General features: G+C 39.9%; 1 protein-coding gene and 1 long non-coding RNA gene across 2 annotated transcripts; both read right to left on the bottom strand.

The window, feature by feature from the left end:
• Positions 1 to 525: 525 nt before the first annotated feature.
• On the bottom strand, positions 526 to 6,476 carry LOC119724105. The gene is made up of 2 exons (XR_005270607.1): positions 6,377 to 6,476; positions 526 to 657 (listed from the first exon to the last, which is right to left on the bottom strand). It is a non-coding gene; the product is annotated as an uncharacterized LOC119724105 (long non-coding RNA).
• A 3,653-nt stretch (positions 6,477 to 10,129) lies between these two features.
• On the bottom strand, positions 10,130 to 17,608 carry LOC119724104 (annexin A13-like). The gene is made up of 12 exons (XM_038195013.1): positions 17,436 to 17,608; positions 16,693 to 16,759; positions 16,046 to 16,146; positions 15,301 to 15,417; positions 14,739 to 14,798; positions 14,271 to 14,304; positions 13,448 to 13,527; positions 13,107 to 13,178; positions 12,857 to 12,967; positions 12,188 to 12,263; positions 11,614 to 11,729; positions 10,130 to 11,339 (listed from the first exon to the last, which is right to left on the bottom strand). Exons 1-12 carry the CDS (start codon positions 17,490 to 17,492, stop codon positions 11,199 to 11,201), a joined length of 1,032 nt encoding a protein of 343 aa, XP_038050941.1. The 5' UTR covers positions 17,493 to 17,608; the 3' UTR covers positions 10,130 to 11,198.
• Positions 17,609 to 18,079: the final 471 nt, after the last annotated feature.

Raw genomic sequence — 18,079 nt, 5'->3', positions numbered from 1 at the left:
TACACACGTTTTCTTGATAAGGATATCAGAAGAAATAAAAACTGAGACTCAAAACGAAGCCTTCATTTTGAAAAGACCCAAATTTACCTGTCGATTAAAGTGTGTTATCATTACTCAAGTCAGGGTACTCTGCAATAATGCTCAGGATACCCGGCTATCTTTGGTCTCTAATTGATGTTAGATTTAGTTTGTGACTGTCGGTTATTAAAAGTGGTTTATATTAAAGAAATTTACCTTCAACATGTATAAACATTTTCAAAGTATTACTTTGTTTCCCTTTTTTGACAAGCTCCGCGTGCTGGCTTGGGATCGAGGTTGAGGAAAGGAAAACGTTTTCTTTCAACAAAGGTTTTGTGTCTTCAAATTAAGTTGCAGGTTTCTTTTACCAGTAAACTAACGTTTTCACGAAGAGACAATTTTGGCAAAAATCAATATATTTTCGAAATTCCCCTGTGTGGGCTAATCATGTATGTTCTCACCATTCTTTCAAACAAGTCCTTCAGTTCATAGCCTCGTTCTGCTTCATCAAGACCCTCCAGAAGGCGCTTGAGGAGGACTTCCAACTCGCCATCCAGGTAGCCATCATCCTGGTATCCATTCACCAAGACGTTGATAGCCACCAAAAGAAGCAACGCGGTCTTGAGTCCAAACATGATGCTTTTTTTTTTTTTTTTAAAAGGAAGGAAAGAATTCAGCATTATTAAAAAAATATATTAAAGTATCCCCTATAACACATAAATAAGTCAATGGTGAGATAAGTTAGCATTCCCGGAGATCTGTATACATTGTATATTGAACCACCCTTGTTTCCACAAGCCTGAAACTTGTTACGGTCTGTCAAACCTGTTTTGAACGAGCACGAAGTGTTGAATAGCTTTTTAGCTATTACGTGAAGTGGTCATGGCCGCGGCCGCTAATCCTCATTGGAATGCAGTTGCCAGCTGTGGTATGCCGTGGCACACGGCTAATGGGTAGTTCCGTAGCTGCTGCTTTTGTGCAGGCCCGCTACCACACAACTTCTGTGCAGTCATGCGGGCCATTTGCTCTATGTGTGGAGGAATGTCCCCATTACACGTATGTTTCAGCCGCTCATTTAGTTTGCGCGCATGCGCACTCAAAATATGAAATACTGATAAGGCCCAAAAAATAAATAAGTCGGTCTCTGGTCAGCGCGCGCGTCGATTTTAATCGTGCGCGTCGATCTTTTTTTTCCAAAATGTTCCGCGGTAGCTCCAACGGCGCCCTCTATTTCCGCACCTCCTCAATTTGTTTACCAAAAAGCACCAAAGAATGGGAAATTGCCCCAAGGCAAATGATCGAAAGCACCAAGACAAATTATGGAGGACACCAATGTACATGAGGACACCAAAAAAAAACAAAATAGTACCCCACCTTGTCTCTACAATCCAAGCTTGAAGAAAAACAAAAAGAAAAACAAGAAAAAAAAAGCCGCATCGCCGCGTCAATTCCGAAACTTTGGTCTGAACAGAGACCGAATATTTTTTTTTAGGGGGGGGGGGGCCTAATCAGCAAATTTTGATGCCTGCAGTCGCAGTTTGACCCACTGAAGTATCGGTCAACATCACGCTCGAAGTACTTTGATAACTTTTTCTTTCCACGTGGACAGGAATTTAAGGCAATCAAAGTCACTTTTGCAAACCTTAGCGCCAAAAAAAAAAAAATAATTGATGCATTTTTTTGTTTTTCCGTGTCGTGCAGTACGAAAGTATAAGGTCACAAATTCAAAACAGGCGACAGTTTAGGGGATAATTTTTAAGTTTTGCGGAGTAATTGTAAACTTGTCTTCACTGAAAAATGATAAAGGATGCCACGGAAAGTGCGATGCATAAATATCATTTAAGTCGGAAACGACGTTTTTTCGTTGAATGTAACGTTAGTGTGCACGTACCTGTGCACAGACCCTGGAATCTGGCCCGTAAACATGGCTAGCCCATGGCTATAAAACTTAAAAAACTAGATTGGACGCGCGTATGATACGCGCGTTTTGACAGGACGCTGCCATTGGTCACGTGAATAGGGTCAAAAATTTAAACGCGGCATTTCTTCCCTATGACGATCACTTGTACTCCATCACTGCTTGAAAATGGTGGCAATCTGTGCGGCAGCAAAGTTCAACTAAGACGGAGAAAGGGACCCGGAGGACAGTCTCTCAAGAAGTTAACATCATGTGTGAGTAACTTAATACACAGAATTTATCTCTTGAGAGTACATTTCGAACAAGACAGCTTTAATAAAAATTAAATCAATATAGGCTTTGTTGCGCAATGCAAAATGGGCATAAATCACAGGAATGGGCGTGGAGAAAAATCCCCCATGTGTGATCCACTGAGGATCCTCCGAATTTTGTAATAACCGCGAAGGGCCTAGGCCTACTTAAAATATTTTCAGGGTATAGTTTTAAAAGTTAAGATGGTACTCCTGATCCTGAACATCGAATAACAATTATTTCTGGCCTAACATCACCCTCCCCTCTCCCGCTTTTCAATAATAGTCCGACTCCGCGGGGGAACGAGGATTGGGAGTCACTTTTTGTTGTGGGATGTGGGTGATTAACGAAAATGCACCATTCTCCTAGTTTGAACACATCAATGAGAAATATTCCAAATGGCAGCAAATGGAATCCAACAAAGCACGATCGTCTTCGCAGCGACCATTTCCCTGCAGAGTGCTTCAAGGTGAAATGGGGGGGAAAACACGTCTGCGTGTCGATTCCGTACCGCCAATCTTTGAAGACTACCCGACTCATTTGAAGCCTGTAAGTATTACAATGAACCTTGGGGCCAGGATATGATATCAATAATTACTGTCATGTATTTAAAGGCCTAGCATGAGCTTTATTTGTTTTTTTTCGTAGAAAGACTACAGTCTCGTGTATGGACTTCAGCACGAGGGAGAAAAGCTGCCAACGGCAAGGAAAGAACCGACCCAAGCCCCCGTCGAAGATATTGCTTCAGTGCATGCATGGCTGTACCGGCAAAACAAACATCATATAGAGCATGCATACAGTCTACCACCAGAAATGGATCTACCCTCGGAAGTAGCAGGAAGGCTATATAATCCAAGCTTGAACAGGAAAACAGACAACTCCGGCAGGAAAATCGACGATCATGTCGAAAAAGATCTTATTATCCGTCAGAGAGGTGGTAAAAGGCCTGTAAGAGGAGCAACTTGTTACTCCAGAGACGGCCGACTAGATGGAAACACAGTTTCCTATTCTGCAATTGGAAGTCACTTTGCTGGAGCTGGGAAAACTGCGCCTTGCTCAACGAATCACAATCATAGTGAACAGATGAAGAAGTTTGTACTGCTCGACAAAAGCGTAGGCCCCGTCTTCGTCCGAAAGAAGATTGCACTGCCGACTGTGCGTACAGTGAGGAGATAGCTGGCCACGCATGCATAACTGGGCCTCGTGCGTGGACAATAGCTAAAATTTAACAAGTTTCGCTTAGTATTTCGTTATCGTCTTATTGTTGCTCCTCAGAAATTGAAAGATTGAATAGCCCTCTGTTTGCGTTCATGCATATGAGGAAGATACATTGGATTACTTATTCTTCTTAAATTTATGGGAAGCAATACTCACCTGCTGGTAGTTGCATAGGCTAGACCTTCACATAAAATAATATTCGGATGGTGACAACCAAATGTATTTTTTTCATGAGCAATGATATTCTTGACATCTTGATTAATGGATGATATGGCTATGGAACTGCCATTTCATCAGATTATTTGTTAGCTACCGAGTACGTTTTCATAGTGTTTATTACCTAAAAGTTATTTAAGTATTCGTTTGTTCAGTACTCACAACAGATGGCCAGAGACTTGTTTATTGAGGTTAGCAGTATTAATTGATGGCCCAATGAAAATCATCTGTCAGGTGACATGGCCACCATCTGTAAATAAAGCTATTATTGTTATTAAAGCAACGCAATATTTCGAGTGCCCGTTTTTATCGTTGCTCATTTACAAAATAATTTTCTGTTATTTCATTTTGATGTTGGTAAAATTAACAGTTTATATTTTGTCTGATAGGCAAGTAACGGTTGATTTTTTATTGCACATTTTAAAAAAGAGGGGAAAATCTAATGAAACAGGTTGACATTTAACTACGCATTTGACATTTGCCTTTGTTAAAGATATAAGAACACAATGTGGCTACTAGCTTTTCGATACAAATTAGTATTCTTGGCTGAAAATCAATTACCTTCAACACAGTCGCCAATTTGGTCCCAAATAAGACACAGAGGCAAACTCATGTGTAACTTTTCAAAGGAATATGAAATGTCACATTGTCAAAAATCGTAGTTAAAAATGTCAACCAGTTGTTAAGAACTTCAACGCATAGCTGAATTCAGATGGGGGTGTTGGCGATATTTTTCCGTCCAGCATTCACCAGCTGCCCTTTGCGCGTGGCCCTATTCACGTGACTTTGCAGCACGTCTATCCGGTTCGTTAGTAAAAACGTCATACACGTGCGCACACCACTGATTACTAGCGCCCATTGGCTGCAAACGCTCGAGCTGCGTTAACTTCCGGTTCCAATCGTGCAGAAAGCGCTGGAGGTGACGTCACACTAACGAACCGGATGAAGAACCCAGAAGTTTTGTGCACAGTGAATGGCGCGTTCGGTCGAACGCGCGTCCGATCTAGTTATTTTAAGTTCTATATCTATGGGCTAGCCACGCGCCACGCGCCGCTCCGTTTGTAATCTTTTGACGCGTTGGAAATGTATACATTTAACTGAAACGAGTTACAACTGACTGGTTCCCGGCCCTGAAATGCAGTTAAGTACGATCATAGAGGGCACTGGGACCAGTGTATTTGTGCACGAAGCTTTCAAAGTGGGTTTACTCGAAAAATGACGATTTTCATAAGCTACAGGTTTCCTTCTTACATCAAATCACCTGTAAAATGAAAATAATCTATCATCCTTTCCGATGGTATTACGGCTGATCTAAGGTAAACCCGGCAAATTGTCCAAATGTGTAAACCAAACTCAAAAGCGAACGATGTTTTGCCTTTTCATTTTGTACGTTTTTTGTCCATAATTATTGCTTTTTTAAATATATATTTGAAAAGGTTTTTAGCGCCGTTACCACACTGTAGAGACAATTTACATCTTTGTTCACTTGGTCTACTGATAATTTTTGGTTTGAATCATCTTTTAAGTACGTTTGAGAAGGATACATTTTAAGACATGAAAACCAGACAATCGTTCAGTGCGTCGTCTGCTACCGCTGTTTGCAAGCCGACGACGCGGAGGAAACCATTGCGCATGCGTGAGAAGACAACTAAATGTACGCACGGTCTATGGGGCTGAAACATACGTGATTACACCCCGTCCTTAAGGGCTAATTAGGAAAAAGAACCATTTAAAACTTATTGTTCGAACGGAGAGCTGATTGTGCTTATTGTCCAAGCATGCACGCAAGCTTCATAGACCACTGATTTGTAATGATGTCATCCACGGTCAACCAAAAAGCAAAGAATTTGATCATTGAATTTCATTCAAGGTTATTGCCAACCTCTCACGTTAGCTTCAGGCTTTGTGGAATTCAATTCAATTCAATTCAATTCAATGCAACACTTATTTCCATACTTTCCAACTCCATACATTAACATTTGTAAAGGAAAACAGAATAAAATTATAAAAGAACATTAAATTGTAATTGAAAGCAAATTAACAAATAAATAATGAATAATAATAATAATAATAATAATAATAATAATAATAATAAATCAAACAACAACAACAATAAAGGCTGAAAAGTATGGTGCTGTTCATTTATAAGCCGAAGTTACTGCAAACCTTACTAGATTGTATCTCCACAATACAAAGTTTCAAATCCAACTCATGTGTTAGTGCAAACCTTACTAGCTTGTATCTCCAACATGCAAAGTTTCAAACCCAACTCGTGTACATGGGACTACTGCAAACCTTCTAGATAGTATCTCCACCATTTAAAGTTTGAAATCCTAGTCATGTACATGGTGTTACTGCAAACCTTCTAGATTGTATCTCCACCATTTAAAGTTTGAAATCCTAGTCATGTACATGAGGACACCAATGTACATGAGGACGCCAAAAAAGCAAAATAGTACCCCACCTTGTATGTACAATCCAAGCTAGAAGAAAAAAAAATCAAAACAAAAAATGATAAACCACATAAAAACGTACCTACTGCGTGAGGCGAGGCGTACGTGCTACGTATGCACAAATGTACATGTTCAATAACGATGGTTTTCGTCAGATTAGGTCAAAAACTTTATGCTAAATCATGCCAATTCAACGGTCTAAGATTTAAAACACTATATCATGCATGTCTTTATATATCAATAAAGGGCTGATTTTACTCACATGTCGTCAATGACGCACAGAAAGGGTAATTTGTGAGCGAAGCAACACACAAGGAATGGGAGTTGCTGAAAAAATTGTTAAGTCCAAACCAACTACATAGGCCAAGTTCGCGCAAGGACTATAGTTGAACAATGGTTAACTAACGTTTGCCCGAACTCTGTCTGGTCAACGGTGGTTGACTACGCTAGTCGACTATTTGGACCAGCCTACTGGGGTGGGTTGCTTCGCTGGTAACCAATAGCCGCGCGCATTCATAACGCTAGCAGAGAGCCAGGATCCAGGTTTTGCGATGAAATTTTGACCAGCGTTTGACTAGAGACGTTCGCACGTTGCTATCAGTGCGCAGGCGTAAGGTACGTCACAAATCAACCACTAGTCGACTAATGGCCCTTGCCCGAACTTGGCCCCTGATGGCGGCTACGCGGTTACGAAGTGGGAGTGCAATGGAGCATGAAGCATAGTACATACAAGTAGCGCTGAGAATATTTATTGAGGTCAACCAACCGTGACCTCGTAGCCGGCTACGAGGTGGATAGATCGAGTGGCGGGGTCACAGTATTCTGCAATTGTGCCGTAAAATTTTGGTAAATTTGGGTGTAATCAAACGGAGGTTTTCAACTGTTTGCATTAACGGAAATGCTGAAATGGGTGTAAACACTCTGTCGAATGAGGGCGCTCGTTTTCGGAGCGCATCAAGCGCTGAGCGAGGGACTTTCTGACAGCCACCCCCGCATTTGGATAAAATGTGTAAAACAGCTGTCGTCCTCGTCTTGGCACGAGTCGAGCGACGGGTCTGGTGTATACTGTGTCACGGACTCGCACTTGGGCAGCTCGCACCGTCCCATCTTAGCTAGGGTGTACCTCGCATACTCTTCCGACTGGCCACTGAGCTCGAACCAGCTGGGGGACTACCACCATGACGACATCACCGCAAGTCAAGTCCCTTGCATCTTTCTGCCACTTTTGACGGAGTTGCAAGCCAGGCAGGTAGAACTTGATGAAGTGTGCCCAGAACTGGTCGGCGAGCACCAAACTATGACGCCATCGTCGTCGTCCTAACAACTCGTTGGAGGTGTAGACCAATTGGGGCAGTGATGGGTCGAGCCGCCCCATCAGCAACAGGTTAGGAGTCACCGGGTCCACATCAGCTACATCGGCAGAGACGAAGCCCAGAGGTTTAGAGTTGAGGATCCCCTCTACTTCCACGAGGAGGGTGTGAAGTGCTGCTTCTGTCACTGACTGATCCAGTGGCGTAGCCAGGAATTTTTCAGTGCTGGGGGCGGCGCTGGGGGGGGGGGGGGGGCTGGAACATTTCATGGGGGGCGTCATGTAGATCAATTATACTTTTTTTTTTAGAAACTCAAATTCTCAGTGGGGGGCGACTTGGGGGGGGGGGGTAACAAGGTTTTACGGGGGGGGGGGGGGCAACAAGGTTTTATGCTGCCGGACTACAACGCCACTACGCTGTTAAGATTACCATCAGATCCAAGGTTGAAGGTTACGGAAAACAACGCCAGTTATACAAACTGTGATTAATTGTAATTATGATTTGAACATTTGCATGGTGTAGAATGTAATCAAGTAAGGTTTGTGGCACACCTCGTAGATAGGCCTACATGAATAGAATTTGAAACTTTGCATGGTGGAGATACAATCTAGTAAGGTTTGCTGTAACACCATGTACATGTGTAGGTTTTGAAACTTTGCATTGTGAAGATACAATAATAAACAGATTTGCAGTAACACCTTGCACATGAGGGTTTGAAACTTTGCAGTGGAGATACGATCTAAGGAAGTTGCCGTTATATAGCACCATGTTTATGAGTTGGATTTGAAACTTTGCATGGTGGAGATACAATCTAGTAAGGTACATGGATAGGATTTTATACTTAATGTGGTGGAAATTAATCAAATAATGCTTGCCGTAAAACCGTGCTTATGATTATGAGTTGTGGCGGTTTAATGAAAGAATCGATCAAGTTTTCAATTTAGGCTTTGGGACAACACCACTTACTCTTCCAACATGAATTAATTCCATGAGACAAAAAGCTCCCTGCTCGGTAGTTAACTGAACATCAACCTTGATCAATGTGTGACGAATGAGCAAGTTAATTAAGCAACTTACATAATACACTCTGGAAAAAAAACAGTTTAGCAACTAACTTTTCTTGTTTACCAGTTCTTGTTTACCAGCTAAACGCATGACGTGGCCAATGACTTAACATCAATTTTCAATGGCTAAACACTGTCCGTCCTCATGCTAAAAATGGTTAGCATTTTAACATGTTTACCAACTGATTGACAGCAAGAAAGTGTTTAGACTTGTGTTTAGTCACTAATTACATTTTATTTAGGCCAGGCAATTATCCACACAATTAGGCTACCTTTGTCCCTATATGACAAAACTGGCACACTTGGTCCCATAGGCAAGTTGACCTCCCTTGGAAAATAACTCATAACTCTAGCAAAACTTTTCAGATTTGGACGTTTAATGTCTCATTTTCAAGTGGAAAGGCGTATCTTTCAAAGCATCTCACTTATGTTGGTGATTCATTCTACTTCTGTCATCATGTTCTGTTTGCATTATTTAGACAAACTGTGTAATATAAGTAGCTCTTTGTCATTTGGAGGAAAACTATTTTACAAAAAAATGTTCAAGATAGTGTTTTGGTATCAATGTGTGGCCTTCTCTATCGTGCCATGATGGTAAAGAGGGATGGGACGAATGACACGGTGAATATAGTACCAAAATACCCGGCTGTGAGTATCACGTGACCGAGAGATTATGTATATCATAAATCATGGGAACTGAATGTATGAATAAGGGACTACAAAGTTGGGGTGAAATAACCAACGAGGGACAGTGGCCTTGAGCTTTTTTTTTTTTTTTTTTAGATATTGCCCTAACCCTAACCCTAACCTGTATTCATAATGGGACCGTTTTAGCCGATTTTCGGCTAACTTTGACAGTTTTTTTTTTTAAACGAGTTTGACAGAAAATTTGACAGAATGGATTTTTTTGGCAGATTTCTGGCAGAATTCTGCAAAATGGTTATTTGACAGAAAAACATAGCAAATTTAAAAAAAAGAGGTAGATTTGTTCAAAAAAGCTTCAATCTTTTCAAACAAACCCTTGTAAAATAGGACTGGTTGCCTTGTCTATGTGCTGAGGTTCACTGGGAATCGGATTTCGTCGTGACCGTCCGGCCAACCTCGTTTTTTTCCATAAGACCTTTATATGACTATATTGTTTGTAATGTAATTTGAACCTTAATTAAGGCAATATTACAACGTCTGCACGAGATTTTAAGTTGCCAGACATGGATGTCGGATTATTTTTCTCCAAGAAGAAGAATTAAAACTAGCATTTAAACTAAATGGGGGGGGGGGGGGTTGTCGGCACTATCGCAAGAATAATGCCAACTATTGTCGATAGTATATTCTAGCTCATCCGTCTTCAACAGTGCCCCCACATGTCAGAAGCTGCCCAGCTCACCCCACCCAACCTTAACCCATTGTTTTAAGATCCAAGTTATAATGTTTCCCTGAATAATCACTTCTTCACGGTTATGAAACTAAAAACTCTAAATCATTACAAAAGCACGATTGCTTGAAGAATAAGAAACTTCCCAGAGGTTGCACTGCTGCTCTATGGGCAGACTAGGGGCTGAAAAAACCAGTCCATAACACCCGCCGTTCGGTAGAGGATTTTAACCGGCGTCACTAATAGGAATCAGAAATGCCTGAAACGAATTTAGTTCGTCTTGGCCAGTTTTAATAAAACCCCAGGTTAAATATTCGATACAGATCTCGTATACATCTCATATTAATTATCATGAACAAGACATTTTAAATTGTTAAATTATATTGCCCACTACCATTAATTGTTTTCAAATTGATCAGTTAACCTCTGACACTACTCATAACCTTCCAAGTTCATTGGTTTCAAGGCATCGTAGCGTATTCTCTTTCCTAGAAATTACTTTTAAAAATAAATTAATAACTCTCCAAATCCTCCAAATCAAATGAAAATTTCTAACGGTTCAATGTACCAAAACAAACCTTGAAAATAGTATTATTATTACAACTATCACAAAGACCGTATAGACGTGACTGTTGAAAGTGGATTAGCATGAAACTCATATCCTACGATGCATAGTTTGCATCATATCTGACTTTTTTATACTAAGACAATTGATGTATGGACTAAAAATTGCAGGGAGCGCTTTTTCGGTTTCCAACTGAGTATGTAAAAAGCAGTAACGTTATCTTGATTAAACGCCCTTTTTGTATTAATAATAATTTCAAATGTACACAATGACGATTACAAATCATAAATAATGCCTACTTAAATTCTTACACCCAAGTGTACCCTAGTAAAGGAGACAATTTGTCGTCAGATATTATACCTTATGGAGACAGCCGACGTTACGGAGACATTTCAATGCCTGTCTAGCTCCTATTTATTAAGCGACAATATTTTGTGGTCGCAAATATGCTACATTGATTGCTCGTGGTCCAAAACACAAATGTACCAAAATTCGTTAAGAAAAAAAAATCAAAAATGGCGTTAGGGGTCACTATAGTTGAAACAAAAATTGTACAAGTCTATGGGAATGTCTCCCAAGTGACCCATTATCGTAATGAATTTATATCATTATCTTCACGAAGTTTGCTTTTTGACAGTAAATACAACATGCAAACATAATAAAAGCAGTCTCTATCGCTAACGTATCTGAGTAATTAAATCAATATTTCTCTTTCTTTTGCAAGCAATTAAACACAAGAGCAACTACCAGTCATCAATCTTCGGTGTTGTTTTTTACGCTTTGGCCGGCGGACCACCAGCGAGAATGCGCAGCAGGATGTAGCAATAGTCTCCACTCGTGTCGTCCTTGATGAAGTTCTCCAAGGTCGTGCCGTACTTGGCTTGGAATTCCTGCTTGATGTTGGCAAGATCGATCTGGGTATGAGAAAGCAAGACTAGTGTCGTGAACAAAGTATCGGACAATCAGATTAAGAACCAAATATGAACCAGCAGAAAAACAAACATTACAACAAAAGTCGAAGCAGAAGTAGTACCAGAAACAACAAACGGGTAAGACAAATCATAGGCAAGAGGAAAAAACTCAGTAATAAAAGAAGCTTCAACGGTAGGTGCCGGTATAAAAGAAACTTTGTTTGCAATCTACGAGAATTAAAGCATGACAAAATGACCAAGATGTCATTGTGCCCACCTCAGATCGCGAAATCAGAGTACGGATGATCAAGTTATCATCTGTCCCCAATCCTTTCATGGCCGCGTAAAGTCGATCAACATAGAACTGGATCAGCTCGCCCTTCGCCGTCTTAACTGCAAAACAGAGACAGTGGTGAAACAATGGTAATGTCAACAAGATCAACATTTCATTATCACTAATGAATTGTTTTGTTATTATAAAAACAGGTGAAGGAGTGACCAAGTATTGTCAGGGGGTGATAATTTTTCTGTAAAAAACAGAAAGAGTAAAAGCCTTCACTGGCAATGTAATATCGAACAATTTCCGTAAATCAGATACGAAGATTTTATGGTGTTTATAAACTTCCATGACATTTGGAACCGTTTATTTGCGCATGTCTGGGCTTGCGACATGAAAAGAAAAATTTAAGTTGCTGGGTTTGAAGAGTTAGATTGGGCCTGTTATCGTTTTGGGATGCGCATGCTCGGCTTTGGTGCTGACAAAATGCTAAAATCAAGCAATCAAAAAATATATAATGACAATAAGATTAAAAATTGATGGGGCGCCACCGATACTTTAATTTCGGTTTTACCTAGGGCCATGTAGCCATCCACCTCATCACCTTTCTCCGATGCTAAGTATTTCTCGATACCTCCCTTCTTGGACTTCTGTAAAGGGCAATCATTGAAAAGCATTATAGGAAATATATCCACCAACACTTTTTTATCTAAATATTATCATCAAATCCGTTTCGACGGAATGGGTTGATTACCAAAATCCTCGATTATTTTGACTGTGGCTATTATGTCTGCGATCAAAAGACTAAACCTCCCGTGTTTGTTTTTATCTATTTTTTTCGGATGCACATTTCTACAAACGTCTGCTTTTGTAAATTATTCCGCCGGGGCGTGTCTCAAGGCAGAAACTACGTTTTTGCTCGAGTCGGCCATATTGAATTGAAAGCGAGGTAAACTCTTCATTTTATGGAGCTTGCAAGTAGAAATGATAGTAATGAAACAAAATTGATTACGAATCAATACCGGTCTGCTCCAATGAATACTTTTAAAATGTTGATGAAACATACCCAGATGTATTGAGCCTTATTTATAAAAAAAAAATTGAAAGTGAGGCTAGGAACGAACTCCAATCATAAAATAGTCTGGCACCATCCCATTCAACAGTTTACAGTTTATGAAATAGATTCAGGGAACACGATCGAAAATGACTTCCCTTGTGAACCTATAGAAAAGGATTAAAGTACCTGGTCGTAGTACTTGAACGTTGCCAAGTTGAGCTGGATCAGAGAACGAGTTGCCAAGATTTCAATGAATTTAGCATCATCACGTGGACCGCTCGTACGTCCCTCTCCGGCCTAGAAAACGTAATTAAAGATAGTCTGCAAAACTGAGGACAACAGACAGAAACTCATTGACCAACAAACTGACAGACGTCAGACGAACCAACGTACCGACCATCATTCGTTTTACGATTAGAGAAGCGAATTGTTTCACCTTAATTAGTGCGTCTGCATCCGCCTTTGCCTGCGTCTCAATATCGGCACTGGGAACTTCTTCACGAGTTGCCTGAAAGTTATAATACACACAAACATAATGAGAATTGCGAATATTTCGGCAACCCCATGTGAGGATCATGGACTCACATTGATTCGAACTGGGTGTTGTTTAAGAATTTCCTTGCCTCATAATCTGTGTTCATGAAAACATTTCTATTTTTATGACAACAGGCAGTAATTGCAACTAGGCCCGGGAACTTTTAGGAATGTAATATCAGAAAAGTCTGAATCTATAATCTCTAAAAGGATCAGCTTTTGAGGAAATTTAAGCCAACTTACAGCAGCTGTAGTCAGGAGCAGTTTCAAGAAGGGTTCGCTGGTTTCCTCCTTGAGCATGGCCTCCACACCACTACCGAACACTGTTTTAGACGGATACCAACGAAGTAGCATTAAAGACTAAAGATGAACTCTCAATAGGCCAGTTAAGGGCTCATAACGAACAAATAACAACTGTTGTGCCCGAAAATTTAATTTTATTCAGTTTTGGGCCCATGCACTTCGGGGTCTGTGAAAAATGAAGATTCATGCTTTAAAGTATACCGTCAGCTTGTATTTCTGATTTTTTAAGCTCAAGTAGGAGCTTCTACATGTCACTTGGTGGTCGGACGGTTGGTCTTGGCATCCAGAAAATGGACCCTCAAAACGACCAAAATAAGCCCCTATGCTTTCCACAAATTTACTACCAAATTTTAATTTAAGAAAAGCAAATAAAATAAATGAAATACTTACAAAAAAATATTGTAACGATTCGGAAAGATGTTTATGAAGGTTGTAAATGGAGGCAAAATGTGCAGTAATGTTTTAGTCACGTGGTATTTATCACAAATCGTAGTCTAGGAAGACATCCAAAGTATGGTGTGCCATATGTGCCATCGGCGGCATTTTCGGGTGTCACATTTTTAAGCTCTGGCAGGGATCATTTTGATAGATTTCATGCAAGACGGCCAGAGCTTATTGTGCACTCGCACTTGTTTCAATAACATTAGACGCGATAATCGCAAGTAAATCTGCCATTAAAACATTTCAGATAGGTTAGAGTAGTTGCTTATTCATCTTTCAATCTTTTCCCATCATTACAAATTCAACATTATCCAAAACTTACTCTCTTGGAATGTCTCTTTGATTGCAGTGGTTTCCTGTTAGAGAAAGGAGTGGAAATATTGTTCAAATCTGTGATTATATTGAACATGATTATAAACATAAAATATCTATATTGTTTCTTCCAAGCAGTTTCCCAAGCGAACAACACTTTTGCAATCAACTGTTTTTGTTTGTTATTTCAACAGCTTGTTGACTCGAGTTTACGTGTTTTCGCGCCGATGCTGGAGCCTCGAAAAAAAGTTGCAGGCATTTTGGGACGCGCTGTAGTGCATTTCATGATGTGTCCACAACGGATGCCGGTATAAATGCCACAAATTTCTTAAAACTAGACCTTTAAACCGCCCAGATTGACTTCAGAAAAACAGAACCAAGTCCTTTGTCAGAAAAACAAAAGAATTGATCCACTGATACTTTCTGTGCATGGTTATTTCCCCAAATGTATAAATAAACAAGATATAGACTGCATTACCACATTGCGGGCTCTGGTGCACAGCACATCAACCAAGGCCTTCTCGTCCGTCCCCATTCCCTAAATCAAAAAATCAAAATCATTTTCAGAAAATGTGACAGATCACAGGCAACAATGCCAAAAACTGCTTCAACTGTATATACCAAAATGTCAAATCACAAATCCATCACAAGTCAATCACAAGTGCCAACATCGCTCATTTGGATGTGTTTTGAATTAAGACTGAAAGACTTGACTGTGGTTATGTTGTGATGACTTATGATTGACTAGTGTGATGACTTGTGATTGACTAGTGATTGACTAGAGCGATTGACTAACTTGTGATTGACTGTGATGTACCTGTGATTGACTTGTGATTGACTAGTGATTGACTAGTGATTGACTGTGAATTACTTGTGATTGAAAAGGGATTGACTTGTGATTGACTAGTGATTGACTTGTGATTGACTGTGATTGACTGTGATTGACTGTGATTGACTTGTGATTGACTATTTACTTGTGATTGACTTGTGATTGACTATTTACTTGTGATTGACTTGTACATCTTGTGTGCCTGGTTTACCTTCATTGCCTGATACAAGCACCGGGCAGCAAACTGCAGCGAATCATCCACCAAGCCGACCACCACGTCCTTAAACTTAGACGAAGATAAGACTTTATTGATGTCATCCATCAGTTCCTACAAGTAATGGAAAGGAAAAGAAGCAACTGTGTGTTAAATCATGATTTCGATTGTATCGCAAAAGGTAGCAGACAGAAAAGTTTGTCATTACAAAAGTGATGATATCTGAAATCTTCTTGATAATGCGTGATTGTCTTTAGGCATTGTCTATTGCAACTTTATTTTATGTTCAGGGTAAAAAAAAATGTAAAGTGGTGGTCATCACTATATAGACTTCAATGTTGCTAAGATTTCACACCACAAATAAACAAACAAAGTAAATTTTCAGTTGGTGAACCAGAGGACCTTGAAAGTTATCTTTTAAGAGCCCACATTGGGCGCAGGGAAACCCCCCCCCCCCAGAAAAACTGAACTAATTAAGTGCACTGAATCAAGTGTCTTCTTAATCTACCAATTAGCCGGGTTCTCAATTTATCAAAGCACTACCATGGATTAACAATGCCCTGGATTCCCAGGTACGGCTAAAATTGTCAACCACCTAATTCATCAAACACTGCCCTGGATTTCCAGGGATGGCAAAGAACCTCAACCGTGGAAGTACTGGGACGGGTTCAACGACCAAGAGTCTGAGTCATTAAAAATACTGCCCTGGATGCCAAGGGACCTGCGGGTAATTAATACAGACCTTCCCTGCCGCCGCCTTGTAACCTTGCTTGATCTCCTGGCGTTGAGCACTGCTGCGACTGGTCAGAAGATCTGCCAATGCCTCCTCGCATGGTCGACTACCTGCAGATTTAGTTCAATGGGCCAGCAATCAAACAATAATTAACGGACAATCTAACCTTGGCAATATTCTTTTGCTAATGAAAATATTGTGTGATTTTTGCAGCACCGTTAGAAAGTATCTTGTTTAATGTACCAAAGTGACGTCATCTAATAACACCTACACTGAAAAAACTGCAGTGTTCAATTTACACCATTGGTATCTATATAGGACCATCTGGTGTTAAATTTTACTGGTGTTGTCCTATATAGATACCGAATGGTGTTAAATTAACACTACTGTTTTTGCAGTGTAGTTTGCCCTCTCTAATGTCCCGACCAGCAGTGTATACAGAACACATTAAGACTACAGGTCGGGAACAAGGCTACGTGTTTTTTCGTTATTTTTTTGGGCCGATGACGTCACAGACAGAACGGGTGAAACAAAAAAAAATCTGTGTATTAATCATTTTTGTCAGAAGCGTTTGTTGATTTTTTTTTAAAGTTTTCATATCTGTAAACCTAAAACGTTTCAAGAAAAAATGTACTTTAACATTCATTTGTACTTACATAGCAGTTTTTGCAGTTTCGCAACATCTGCTTGCATGTCGAACGGCTCTGCGGGCTTAATAGTCCCCTGTGGGTTGAGAATATTGTGGTCAAAATTGACTCAATCAAAGCGCCAACGATTTCAACTCCTCTCTTCATTAAATATTTTTCAAATACCCACGGGCGTCTCACTTAGACAGAGCATTAAAAAGTGTAACCTAATTTGAACCATATGTTTTATCCAAAAATGGCAGTGAAAAACAAAACTAAAATTGACAGAAACTTTCATACACGGTTGTGAAAATCGGCTTAAATGCCCATAATCTTTCAATATTTTGAGCCTACTAATATACTCCAGGCATTATTTTCTAAATACCGCATTAAGAAATGCTACTAATGCCTATTTCAACGGAGTCCTATAAAGGCCTGCACTGAATCACTGAATGTCATCCGTTAACAATTTGTACAGATTCAAATACACAGAAAACGTATTTAAAATAAATTAAATCATTGTCAAAACTCTACATTGCCTATATCGCTTTGGCATTACATGTACTTGTATTACGAAACATATTGACAATCGTTTTGCCATATTTCATCATGACAATAACAAGACTGCTGTGTACTGTGGCAAACTATCTCGATATAATGCAACCGATACGGAGAAAATAAAAATGAAGATAATTATTTCGACATGAAAATATAAAAGCATATAAATATAAACTATTTCACATTTTCAAAAATATTCAAAGCATCGGACTCACCTCGATTTTCTTCAGCTGTCCGGGAGGCACCTTACCGCCTTTTGTTGGAGTTGCCATTTTTATCGAATTATCGGAGCAAAGTGATTTGCAAAAGTTGGAATTTCGACCGAGATTGGAGTTGAAGCAGAGCCGATGAGCTACAGCGCAGACAGTGATTGCTGGACAGATCTCCCGCTGACTTTGTACCGAGGCGTGGCAAACCAATCCCAGTGTATTCAAAAATATGCAAATCCTCTACCGTCAGCTGGCCAATCAGGATCCATTATACGACGCGCGAGCGCCAAGCAATTTCCCAGGGGCCGTAGAACTACGTCATTTCGGAGATCCAATATGTAGGTAATATTGGCCGTTTTGGATACAAGTTAGGGTTGTGACGGGTACCCAGATAACCGGGTATTCGATGCACAATTGCGGTCACCTACGTTTTTTTTAAGAACCTTCTAGTAGGAACGCTCCTAAATACTAAGAAATGCTTTTCAAACAGAAACACAACTTTTATTATTTTTTTTCGGTAAAACAAAGTTACAAGGAGCAAAAGCAGTTTTGGATTAAAACCATTCCAAACACCGTTACTGAGAGCAATACCTTTGAGTCCATTTGTCGACATTTCCAAGCATCTAAAATAAGATTTTGAAGTTGTATCA

This window comes from Patiria miniata, unplaced genomic scaffold (assembly GCF_015706575.1).
Source record: "Patiria miniata isolate m_02_andy unplaced genomic scaffold, ASM1570657v1 HiC_scaffold_18, whole genome shotgun sequence".
Lineage (NCBI taxonomy): Eukaryota > Metazoa > Echinodermata > Asteroidea > Valvatida > Asterinidae > Patiria > Patiria miniata.
The sequence above is the reverse complement of the archived record's forward strand: the minus strand, read 5'-3'. Positions and strand labels throughout refer to the sequence as shown.